Raw genomic sequence first — 13607 nt, forward strand, 5'->3', positions numbered from 1 at the left:
AGCAATTTTTGCTTTGTCATGGTTTTCGTAAAACTTTATTATTTAAGAAACTGCTAGGCCCTCACAATGTAAAATGTAATATTGACTAAAGGCAAAAAATGTTTGGTCTCAACATAGCTCACATTACCATACTACTACCTGGCACTGAAGTGAACTACTTTCTGTGTGGATGCTGTCTTTGTGAAAGGGCAGCATGCTGTAGCTCGTAGCGAAGTCAGCCTAACTATGTTATAAACATAACTATAGTAAACACAAAAGGTCTTGGCTAACACAGACCTAATAATAGCCATTCGGGTTGGCATTGATTGCTAGCTCCTTCACTGAGGTTAAGGCAGGGGAAGGAGAGCGAAAGGGCAGTGGAAGGGAAGGGGAAGGGAAGGGAAGGGTAGCAGAAGGGGAGGGAACAAGAAGGGGGAGGGAGTAGGAAGGGAAAGAAAGGCGAGTCATGGCAGACTAGCTAAATACAGAACACCTTCAAATAGAAGTAGTCAGATAAAAGGCTCTCCAAAAGCAATTACCACCATAATTGGCAGGAGAAAGGAACTGATAAGGCTGGAATGTGCCTTGGTTAAATCAAAAGTGTCCTGCTATCACATCAGGCTATAACCACAAAGGCAACACTAAAGTAATTATAAAGTAAAAACAAATACACCGGCATTAAAGGGACTACCTTGTGTGCGAATGTGCTCATTTTGAAAGAGCAAAATGCAGTCGCCCAAAGTAAAGCTAACCAGTGGCTTAAGTAGGCTGACCCATTGCCCCATGCTGTATGCTGTAGCGGGCGGAAGCAAAATGTGGATGACAGAACAACAGGCAAACGGATGAAGAGAACTGGCTGAAACCCTATAAGTACGTTATAAATGTAATTTTAGTAAAATTAAAAGATCTTGGCTAGCGTCAGACCCCAAACTACCCATGAGGTCTGGAAGGTTAGACTGTTCAACATCATGGCCGGTCGCCTCCTAGGGCCAATGCATATAAACATTGATGAACGGAGAAGAGAGGAGACAGTAAGAGACCTTGCATCGTGTGTGGCATATGATCTGAAGACGAACAGCAACTGGGCTTCAGGAAGCAGCATGTCTCAAATCAATAACTCCTTATCCGTGTTTTCTTTCAGTAAAATATATTCCATATGTAAATACTGGATTGACTCCTATTTAAGAGGACTTACCACTTCTTAAGCTGACAGTTAGTGTTCCCGGACAGGAGAAATTTTAAACAGCGGCACAGTAGGCCACAGCCAGAATGGAACACCTGATATTGGAAAAATATATATATCCATCCATCCAGCTGTAGTTTCTAAATTCAAAAAACGCCGTGGAAAGTTGCCTTGCAAAGCCAATCAGTATAATAAGAGATATTTCAAATAAGCAAAGGGCACATCATGTTGAAACTTGGTCTTCCACTTTAACACAGAATATATAAGTATGATTCAAAACAGCGAAAAGCATGTCTGAAAATAAATACCTGAAGTACAATATTTTTCTTATTTTCAAGATATGATTCATGAAGAAAATATCTCCCATTGGCTTTAAGGTAAAAGAGGTCAGAAACAGATAACTTTTGAGTATGTAGACCAATAAAGTATATTTCACTTCTAATTGTCAATCTGTGCATTATGCTGCTTTGACATTTCACTGCCCCCTTTTAATAAAAGAAAATATTCTGCTCTGCTCCTCTCCGTCTGTGCCCGCAGCTGCCGAGTCCCTTGCTGCAGACGTGAAGCGGCAAACTCAAAGGCCAGCACAAGAGTCACAGGTGGGCAAATCCAGAGCAGAATTGGCTCGTACATTGTCTAGCCCTCAAGTGGTGCTTACAAGTATACGCAAGAAGTCTTCTTATTGACGTATGGTTTTATATATCGCCAGAAATAGAAGCTCAATCCAATTAGCATAGAAAAAGAAGCACTACATCAACCACAGCAGAAAGGTGAATGCATTCAAAGGAGGAGATGGGGTGGGACAGAGATGGGTGTGTTTTTGAGCTTTGTAAACAAGTGAATGGAGGGGGGATACATTTATAGGTATTCATGGCACGTGGTTGTGGCTACCCCTGGCTCATGAAGCCCTAATCTCTGGCGTGTGGCATTTAGGACACGCATGATAAACAGAGGCTGCCATCTGATTATCCATCCTAACACTTGCAAGTGGCCACTGGCTAGAAATCTGTGCACAACAGCTTCACACATGATTAACTAATGAAACTTTAAAAGGGTGAAGCAATGGGCAGGGCTAGTGAAGCAGAAGGCCAAGAGTTGTGGAATGCCCTGAACCCGAAATTGTGAGGGAGGCTAAATCACAACGTTTTCAAGAAACTGTTAAAAAAAGGGATGAGTTACTTATCTGTAACTACAGTTCTACGGCTTTAGTATTTTTCATACGTTCAATAGCAGGCTGGGAACAATGAAAATAGCAATAAACATTGTTAAAAATAGTCCTAGGCCAACAACAGTACCTGTTAACAGCACATCCACCTCATCTGAAACAATCAAAGCTTCTGCAATGAGGTGAAAGTACTGAGTTCTCTACTCCATCCAAAGGCCACCACAGCTCAGATTTAATAGCATAGGTGGGAAGGGTACATAGAAGAGACAGTGAGCCTCTCACAAGGGAGGAGGGAAACGTGAATCTATCAACTTTATAAAAACTGTAGTACCCGGTAAGTAATTTATTCTCTAGCATTGGATCTTTCATGGATTCACATGCTTGATTAAGAGTCCAGAGAAGAAGAAAAATGTTGAAAAAACAATGACAACTATAATACTATAGGAAGGAAAAGAGCAGAGCTGTTCGCAGGAACTCCATCACGCACAACATGCAGAAGAAATCTGAACTATGGTGGTCTCTGAGAGAGATAACAGAGCTCAGCACTTCCACCTAATTGGCTGATGTTTGGGTTGTTTCAGGTGGGTTGGATGTGCTACTGAACAAACACTGCTGTTTAGACTACGGGTATTTTAACACTGTTTATTGCCATTTTAAACATAGGGATTCCCAGACTGACTACAAGGAAGGGTTAAAGCAGGCCAGTCTATGAAAGATTCAGTGCTTTAGAACTAAACTTTACATTCCTTTCACATGAGCTCTGTGCAGATTAGCGGTTATAACTGAAGAGTATCTGACAGTTTCCACCTTACCTAAAGAGATCTAAAACGCACTCATAAATACAATATGCTGAATCCTAACCTCCCTCAAGTAACCAAAACGTGTTAGGTAGACCTGTACAAAACCTCTAACAACGTAAAAAAAAACTTGCATTTGATAGTTAACCATGGCATATGCTTCACAGAACGACCCTGGTACTCGGTAAGGATCCTTGTTGCATTTGGTGGTGGTCAATCATGATATATTGGGTGAGGGTGACAGGGCATAGTATCCTTGGAATGCAGAGACAATTCCTGGTATGGGGCGACCAACACCAAAATGTAGAGGTCATTTATGGCATGGGATGGCCATCCTACTCATCACTGCCAAACAGTGCAGAGTAGATCAGTGACATATGATAAATCTGAGCGTAGGTTGGTGGTGGGTAATCGTGCCTTCAATGGATTATGTCAAGGAACACATGCATGCGAGGCAAAGTATGGGCCTTCAAGGCTAGACCAGAGTGTATGGTACCGTTGAATAGGAAACAGTGTCTATCCATGTGTAACAGGAGCAAATCAGAGCGCCCGGAGTTGGTGACAAGCTTATATTGGAAGAAAACATTAGCTATTTCATTAGCAATGAAAATATGACATTCCAGGACAAAACTGTTGTAGTTTCATAAAATGGCATGCTAGTGTTAGGAAGTTACTGTTCCCTCTTAAACACCACTTCGTTGCAGGATCAATTCTGGATATATACCATGGGGGAGCCTTCTACCACTTTTCCAGTAGCTGGTGTGACAAAGCATGCAGTGAAATGAGGTTCTTTATCCCATAGGACTGTCCAGATCAGTTCAATTACAAGCTCTTGCCTTTTCCATCTTTATGCCATGAGAAGAATTCAGTATTTTTTTTATCTTTGCCACACAAGTTTATGATCATAAATGCTTTCATATATTTCCGAGTGCGCTAATGAAAAGAAGTCTACATTTTTCCAATCTACAGAGCATTGACTAAAGCTCATACAAAATTTGGCTGCTGTATTGTGATGAACCTTTCAATGCAAAACTAAATTTCCCAGGCACTACCTCATTATACAGGCTTTTGATTAACCGGAGGATAAGGTTGATATAGCACATAGTTGGTGATATACCTAAATATCCACCCAGCCTGTCCAAACGCCTATTTGTTAAACACTATGTCACCGATACCCTTTGGAAAACAATTGCCTTTCTCATTATGGAAAGAAGCAGACCTATTTAGGTTTAGAAAATCTCAGAAACCGTAGTTCTAACCAACTCTCAAAAGCAAATTTCACCAGTCTCCTTGTTGTAAAGCTTTTCTACAGGACCACAATGCCTTCAGTTGACAGTTTAGCACTCTACCGATATACCAAAATATAGATAAAATAAAATAAAATTCTAAAAAAAATGTTAATATTTGGAGACAAACAAGTGAAACTGTGTTTTCTGAAAATGAGTAGATTTCGTCTGGGGTTAAAAGAGCCTATTTGCTCAAATTTAAAGAAGGTAATTTAGGGAAAACAGAGGTTATTTTCAAGTTGAAGTTTGTGGATATATGACAGGGTTTCCAATATACTCTTAGAACCGATACTTGTGTGATAATCTCAAGTTGGGGACTGACTTTAGGTACTACTTTCTAGTATGTTTGTGCTTGTTGATGACCTCTATGATAGTGAATACTTTGTGATACCTTTATAAATTATACTACTTAAAAATTTCGCGCTGCCATAGTGGTTGGCTCAATTTGAATGCCATACAGGTAGTCCTTCTTTTAGTGCTGCCCACACAGCACAAAGATGGCGCATGTGGACAACCTTGACTTGGTCCACGTGAAGGTAGTCAATTTTCTTAGGGCTATTTAAACCACAACCAAGATGGCGCGTGAGAAGAACAGCGATTCGGTCCCTGTGAATAGACACAGTGCTAATGGAGTACTCTCCAATGGGTAAGATTTCTGAAAAGGAATGGACCAGCATGTTGATATTGTATGAGATTTCTCACCAAGTTGAGTAAGTGTCATACATGGATTAGTTTGCCTTGCATGTATGAGTTAGAATTGGAGATTTGACTAGCATACGTGCAAGCACAATGCGCAAGAGTATAACTGGGACAAAATGGCTGCAAAGATTTCAGAAGTTTCAAGTGTTTTTTGTAGAACCCATGAGACCTTCCCAATGGACGAAAACTATAAGCTATGAACTGGTGAAACAAGATTGGGTTCCGACACACAGTTTTGTCTCCATGTAGAACTACGTTCGACCAGTGAACACCCCACAAATAAATGCAATGAAACAACTTTTCCTTTGGGTGTTATCAACAATGGGACAGTAGAAAGTGTTATTGTTGGCAGTGGTGCTGTCAATGGAGGTGTTGGCATCTATGGAAAAGTGAGTTTTGTCAGCGAAGAAGCGGTTACCAAAAGAGCATCTACAGCTGGAACTGTCGTGACCGTCAGTAGTTCCACCGTATGTGAAGTGGAGATGACTGGACCCATTGTTCAGGGAACAGTTGATGGGACTATAGCGGGCAGTCTGTCAGAGTCTGGTTTTGGATATTACTCAACAGAGAACGGCCTAGAATACTCTTCCAAGATGTCAACATCCAAGCAAATTGTGTCCCATCAAATGGTCTTTTGAGGTGAGTTTTAGCTTCTTTTAAAGTGACTGGGAAAGACTCTTCAGCTGATAACCTCTGGTCACTGACCTTGTTTTACAGCAACACCTGAGGAAAATGGCCTTCTCTGTCATTCAGGGTTTTCAGTTAAAACTATTTTACAATCTTTCATATTATGCTGTGGGTGAAAACAGTAAATGAAGCTTGAATGTGATCATGCACAAAAAGACACTTTTCCACATGAGGCATATGTCCTACAGATGGTGTGCCTTGGTGGTTCAGCCATTGCGACTGAAAATCATACTCTTTTAGGCAGTTCTCAAATGGATAGTTCAAAATAATCCCCAAAGATGGTCAAAATTAAATGAATACCTATCAAAATAAGGTGAATGAAAGGACTTGAAGCAGCACTCTGAGAGAGGATTCCTTCCACATGACGTGCCGTTGAAATCTGGTGAATACAAGACACTGGGAAGGAGGGGGTAGGGGGTGGAGATCATAACTCATCACCTCACTGGCTGGAGTTGGGGTCTTTTCTAAGGAGGTTATTGGGTTACTAAAAAGTCTTTGCTTGTAATGGTTCAATGCAAATTCAGTGACACTGCTATGGAAAAATCAACGGAGGGCTCCCAACTCAATAACAAAATGATTCAACTATGCTATTGTGTCATTTTACAAGATTAGATTCGAGCTATTCCTCAATATTTCACTTTCATATAAAGAACATTGTTCCTAAGTGTATCAAAGGGTAGTGTAATCTATGAATCAGCACAGTTGTACTAATAAAGAAGCATTAGCAAATTTCTAAGCACAATACCTTTCATTCGAAGACAGAACGTGCCTGTCCGTCGTGGTGAGGGTCAGCCATGGAAACGTGGATATTTTCAGACACTTCACACCTTGACTTACTACTGAAGCAGCAATGTAAAAAAAAAAACACAGTAATGTCACGATTACATTACTTACATATAACCTCACCATAAAACAAACATTGGCTCACGAAATGTCAAGTCTGCGAAGCATTTCCCCATTTAGCTGGCCAGTACACACACCATATTTTTAACTGCAATTTATAAACACAATTCTTGGCTTGGAGTGCTTCCATTATGACTCCAAGAAGCAGCAGCTCCCCTTGCCTACGTTAGTGTTTTTGACTCATCATTTTCAACTGACTATATTGTTTCTGTTAAGCTGTAGATATTTTGGTTTATGAAATATGAAATGAGAGCCTTCTCCTTCACAGAATGCAAAGCTGCTTTACCACTGCTCTGCACACACACTTACACAAAGAAAGCTTCAAAGCAGAGCTTCCAGGTAACCTGTATTCCTCAATGAATAACAAAGGCTTCTACTACTCCGTGGCAAATATACATCGAATAATAATATTCCCATCTCTGTGGCAGTGTGAGTTGTTAGCAACTCAAACCGTAATACAGTCAAGTAGGAAGCAAAGGTCCAAGCGAAAATTATGGTACAAACGTAGTGATCAAAAAAACAAATATGTTAAGGCATCTCAAACACCAGTCAACAGACCAAAGTAGTAGATTGTTAATCTGTGGGGAAAAAGAAATCTATAAGAAAATATAAAATCACACAAAAATTACTAAATTGCAAAACTTACAGTGGGAGCTATTGCCACTTTAAGACCAAACTGCAAGTGAGCACAGTAATTTGAGATGGGGTTGGGACTACTTAAGAATTTTAAGTATGAAATTGTCTTTCACGTGGAGCAAACATTCTTTCTGGGGTACCAAGCTGCAAGGGCACTGCACCTATACATGATTTATAATGTAATAAAGGGAATGTATGTCATAAATACAAGACTGGCTAATTCTCAGTAATATCAGACTTGTTTTTATAGCACTTGCTGCCAGAGTGAATTTCTGAACCCCTTTCAGGAGGCCGACAGGGCAAGCAGGGGTTACTGGACCCAACAGTGTGGGGTTGAGGCCCTTTACTCCTGATGTACCGGGGGCCCGACTTACTATGGATTCTGAGCAACTGAGCTGACTACTTCAGCACTTGGCTCTCCATAGCAATATGGGTCGCACAGTCCAAGGCTCCCCCAGAGTGGGGGGGAGGGGGCAGGTGTGGATACAAGGGAGTGAACACAACTCACAACTCAAAATGAGCGCAACAGCAGCGATATATCATTGTCCAGCCAAAATAATAACTATTATGAAAAAAAGATATATTATATTTCTACCACTATTAACACTAAGAATAAATACAGCATTCACAAACAACTACACAGCCCCCCCGGCATACAGGATCGAAATCACCACAGATCAAGGGCTACAGCCCTCACAGCACTGCAATCTTCATGCGGCGGCCCCTCCTGGCATATGGGGTCGTGCCTCACCATGGCTCAAGGGTTATGTCCCTCACAGCACGACAATCTTCACACAGTGGCCCCATGTTGCATATGAGGTCATGGCTCTTCACTGCACGAGCTCCAAACCGATCGACACAGGGATGTTTACGACATCCCTCCTCTGACATATGAGGGTGGCCGACTTCATCCTGCACGCGGGCAGCAACCCAATCGGTGCAGCAGCTGTTTCCTCACACCTCACAACTGTAGTCCACTTGACAGGGCTCCCAACTTGATATCCCTCCCTCCAATGCTCTCTTCTTCCTCACAGGGAACATTGGTCTTGGTAAGGCAGGCACTGGTGCTCCAAGGTCCAGGCAGGTGGTCTTGAATTCACTGGGTGATATCATCTAACCTAGCAGGGAAAATAGCCGGCTTTGGCCCCCAGCCTTGGTCACAGGCAGAAGTCTTGCAGAGCTTCCCCGCCTCACAGAGCCCATCTGGCTGCTTGGCAAATGGCAACTTTTGGTGTCTTAAGCTCCCCGTCCTATAGCCTTTTTCCAGTCACCAAACAAAATTTACAGCTCATGTTAAGGGTCTGCTTCTTTTAAAGTGCAGAATTCTCCGTTCTCTCTTTCTCTTGAACGCAGTATTTCACAGCAGGAGCAACCCCAAATCTGATAGCCCCACAACACAGGTCATGGGAGTTACACCTGGATGTCGGCCACAGTGGTATGTTTGTCAAACAGTTAGCCCAGGGGTCCCAGCCCTACTCACTTTAGGATTCTCTTATCAGCCCAATCTCCTTCATGAGATGTACCCACAACCCTTCACTGTGACCCCTCATTGGATCAAATAGCACCTTTGAAGTGCACTGGAGATGCCTAGCTCTCCCCTCTCCAGTATGTAAATCCAGTATTTGTAAAGCGCGAACAGTTACCCGGAGGCATCCTGGCGCTGGGGGCCGTCGGGAAGATTAAGCAAGCTATTGTCCAGAGTCACATGGTGCTGGGCTGACCTGCCGCCGGTGCCAGGGATCAAACCGTGGGCCCCAGAATCCAGCGTCAGTCACCCTGGCCCCAGCACCACACCTCTTCCCTTGTGTCCCAACCAGCTTACAGGACAAGTAGGTTAAGGGTGAGTTAAGCACACAGCAGCGGAACTTTAACTTAGTGCGCCTGAAGGATTCACTCCAGTGACACACGTTAAAAAGGACCTGTTCACTCCTACTGATAACTACACAGTATGCTGCACCCACCAAACTGTGCCTGTTTCACTCCTGGCATGGGCAGCAGCACCTTACCACTATGGTAACACTCTGGGTGCCCCTCCAGGTTCAATGAGGATCACATTTCGTGACACAGGCCTATGTCATGGCACACATGCATGATCCGTGTTTGCCTAAAACAAAAATCAGCATTAGGGATGCGGACATCAGTAAAGTTGGCCACTCATAGAATGGGTGCACATCCATAGCCATGCAGTGGACTTTTCAGTCCCAACAGTTACTATCACCCCAATTCAATGGTACTCAGAAATATACACTACTCAGTCACCCACTGCAATCTCCTCTTCCACCCCATCATCAGTAACCAGGAGCATGGTATGCTCGGACCACTAGAAGTGGGGCTTGAGGCAATTGACATGGAGGACGCTTAAAGGGTTCCTGGAAATGTTGAGGTCCACCAAGTACGTAACATCACTCTTGCGCGCCTTTGTCATAGTCTTGTCAGTATTCTTTGTCCTAAAGATGATTAGGAAGATGAGATCTGTCCCATCATCCCACCCTACATTCAAAAGACAGTTATGATGTTTTGACCTTGTCCAAACTAGACTATAGAAATGCTCTAATCCTAAATATTAAAAAAAGATTTTTGCAGAAACTACAAATGCTTCGGCATGCCTACTTTTGGGGATCCCTAAACACCAATCTGTTTCATAGGGCTTGGCCAAACTACACTGTCTCCCAATTCACAAAAGGATCAAGTTCAAATCACTATGTATACCTTTTAAAGCGCTGCACAATGTTATCTAAGAGATCGTTTCACTAAGGAAACCCAATCTAGGAATCTAAGATCAGCTACAGCTAGGCTCTTACTGGTCCCTAGAACTAAAAGAGCCCACTGGGGTGGAAAAAGCTTCATTGCGGGAACAGCAAAATTGTGGAATTCGCTTCCCATCACACTAAAAGATAGTACTAACTTATGGTCCTTCAGGAAAGCACACGGCACCTGGCTTTTCAATAACTAACACTGAACCTTTTTATTTTATTCCTCGTATCGCTCCCATTTTGAAAAGCAGCACCAAGAGCTATATAAAATTAAAATCAAATCAAACCTCATATGCCCAGACAAGCGGTCTTGCAGGGCCTGGGGCTCCATGAGCTTCATCACCCACACTTTTTGGCCATGCTGAAACTCAACCAGAGTCTGGTCATTCTGGTCATACCAGCTTTTCATGTCCTCCTGGCTGGCTTCTGCTTTCTCCTGGGCGAGCTTCTGAAGTGCGCTGTTTGGTTGCCGAGTGTCAGCGTGTAGCTGACCACATCCTGAAGGGCTCTTCCGGAAGCTTGTTCCCAGCCCTCCTTCACCAAACTGAGAGGCCCTCTCACAGGGTGCCCACAATTAAACTCAACGGGGCTAAAGTCAACCCCCTTCTGTAGTACCTCCCTGTGAGCTAATAAAAGGCATGGCAAGACGACATTCCACTTCCGCCTCATGAGTTCTGGCAGGCCCATAATCATGCCTTTAGGGTCCGGTTGAACCTTTCAACAAGCTCACTGGTTTTCAGGTAGTAAGAAGTAGAGTACTTGTGGGTTACCCCGCACTCCTTCCACATGGCCTTTATGTACCCGGACATGAAGTTGGTACCCCAGTCAGATACCACCTCATTGATGAAACCAACATGGGTAAAAATTCCCATCAGTGCCCTGGGGATGAAGTTGCAGCCCTTCCAGGAATAGCTTCCTGATACCAGGTGTCATGGTCCACCAAGACCAGAACGAATCTGTGGCCCATGGCTGTTTTGGGTTCCAGAAGCCCAATGTTGTTGATGCCACCCTCTCAAAGAGTGTGCTAATGACAGGGAAAGGTTGCAGGGGGTTCTTGCACTTTCTCCCCGACTTGCCACTCACGTGACTGATAGGACAGGACCTAGAGAACACATCTAAGACCTTCCTCATTTGAAGTAAAGAAAAGTGGGTGACAAGCCGGTCAAAGGTTGTCTTGCCCCAAATGGCCTGCCAGGGGTACATCATGAGCAATCATCAATAAAAAACATGTAGCACTACAGGACCACCAAACAAACGGGTTGCACCAGGCTCAGGAGCCTTACGCTCACAATACAGGAGACCACCAGTAAATCAGGTGTTTGCCAGAGGAGTCATCAACTACCTTAGTGTCAGCCTGCTGCTGAGGACCCATAAGATAAGGGCATTCCCTTGTGTTATGCAGAACTCCTCCCTGGTAGGACCCCCCCCCCCTTCTGCTGCCAATTGGACAGCTCAGGCAGGTTCCCCAGATCGGCCGTGTCCTCCCCTGTAGGTTACAGGGCATCCCCCTCAGGGTCAGCCTCCTCCTGGATTGTGGGAGTTTCGAAGATGGTTTCCCGCACACCTTCCCCTTCTTTTTGGCAGGCACCTGGGCCATTCTTCAAGGCTTCAGGTCCTCTTGACTTCTCTCTCAGGCTGCCATGGACCATGTGGTCAGGCACACCCACTCAGGTAACCCCAACATCTCCAAGTGGGTCCGGAGCTCCACTAACTTCCAGACGGTAGTCTCTAGGTCATAGTCAAGCAGACAATCCACAAACATGGATGGACTCACAGCTACCCTCAAGGAACCTGAAGCCTCCCCCCCCCCATTCAAGGTTAACCATAGCCACTGGTTAGTGTCTCTCACAGTTGTCTGCTGCAACAACTTGATAGAACACATTACGGACTACCTGCTCTGGTAGTCCAGATGACAACCTGATGGTTCCAGTGTCTCTCAGAGCCTCCACCCTCTACCTATTAATGGTCACCCACTGCCTGTGCTTCCTAGCATTACTAGGCATGTGGGTTCCCTGCAACATTTCACCGTCACCCAGGGACACTAGACTAACCTCTACGCTGTCTCCCAAACTATATGGGCCAATCTCATCACTAAGCACTACAGTAGCCAGCCTTAGTGACCGTACACCGGTGGAGGGCTGTTCCCGCTTGGGACACTTCGCATCTCCCTTGAAGTGTCCTTCCTGTTGGCGCTCAAAGCACTTCACGGGTGCCTTTCCTGCAAGCCAACTGTCAGGGAACCATCTATTTTTCTTCTCGGTAGGGGTAGGGGGATGGGAGTTCTGATCCAAAGAACTGTTTTGGAACCTCTCCCCTATGCCACAGAAGAAGGTTCACAGTAACAGAGTCTCCAGCCACTTCACCCCAGCTGGCGCAGGGGCGGACAGGTAATGAGAAGCGCAGCCCAGAGGCGGCATGGCTCTCACACGTGAGGACCTATAGGCGTCATTAAGGGACTTTAAAAAGGGGCTGCGGAAGACATCAAAGCTGACATAGATGCCTCCTTTGACGCGTTCAGAGCAGAAATGAGAGTAAAGCTGGTGGCACTACAGGCGGATGTGGACTTGGTTGGGACACATACAATGGGCCTTGAAACAAAATGCCAGGAGCCAGCAGATCATTTGAAACCCCTGGAGGAGAGCTCTGCCTACCTACTCGGCCAGCTGCGGGCCTCAGTGCTCCAGTGTGAAGATCTTGAAAACCGCTCCCAGAGAGACAATATAAGGGTTAGGGGTCTGGAAGAGGGCTGCGAGGGCCCTGATTTAGAAGGGTTCATAGTGGGTCTCTTCTCCACAGTCCTGGGAGAGGGAAGCCCAGAGGTCCAGTTGGAGCGAGTCCACAGAGTTGGTCCACGGCTTCAAGGAGACAACTGGAGGCCCAGAGATGTTCTGGCTAAATTCAGCTCCTTCAGAGTGAAAGAAATGGTCCTCCAGAAAGTGAGAAGCAATGACAAGATAACGTTCCAGAACACGTCATACTCACTATTCCAGGATGTAGCCCAAGCCACTCTAGCCCGAAGGCAGCAGTTTCGGACGGTCACTGAGGCCCTGAGAGAACGTCAAATAAAATACCTATGGACCTACCCCTTCGGCATAGCTTTACTGTTGGACAACAAGCACCTCCACTGCACAGTTAGAGGAAGCCACGGACCTATTGGGTCTCAAGATCTTCCCCCCTCCCCCCCCCCCCCGAGGCGTGTGTCAACCCCGAGGGACAAAAGAGTGGAGAAACCAAGGGACAAGGGGGCAAGAGAGCAACGGAGTGATGCTGGGGGAGTCTTTGGACTTTTGTTTCATTTCAATCTTAAAGTGCCCCGTGAAATGGTTCCTACCGGAGACATGGTAAGGAGGGTCGGGATACAACAGTCACAGTGGTGAGGTCCCTTATCTGATGAGCCAGGTGCCGATACTTTTACAGCGTAAGACACTCAGTGTAATTTGCCTCTTATTGGTCAAATTGTGTTTAAAGTTAGAAGTTGAACATGTGATAGAAATCAAACGCCTTATGAGATTTGCAAAT

The 13607-nt window shown here is 44.7% G+C and overlaps 1 protein-coding gene across 4 annotated transcripts in view; it reads right to left on the reverse strand.

Moving 5' to 3' along the window:
* RTTN (rotatin) overlaps positions 1–13607 on the reverse strand; it is a 1165399-nt gene that overhangs the window by 1081244 nt on the left and 70548 nt on the right. For 3 of the 4 annotated variants that reach the window (XR_014961587.1, XM_085605904.1, XM_085605902.1), the window contains exon 6: positions 6542–6635. Coding sequence is in view for 3 of the 4 variants with exons in the window: in XM_085605904.1 (XP_085462030.1) it covers positions 6542–6635 (94 nt within the window). In the remaining variant the exon portion in view is untranslated. The remainder of the gene's footprint in view (positions 1–6541; positions 6636–13607) is intronic. The other variant, XM_085605903.1, reaches the window with a different exon arrangement.

The sequence above is a fragment of the Triturus cristatus genome, chromosome 5_1 (genome assembly GCF_964204655.1).
Source record: "Triturus cristatus chromosome 5_1, aTriCri1.1, whole genome shotgun sequence".
Taxonomy (NCBI): Eukaryota; Metazoa; Chordata; class Amphibia; order Caudata; family Salamandridae; genus Triturus; species Triturus cristatus.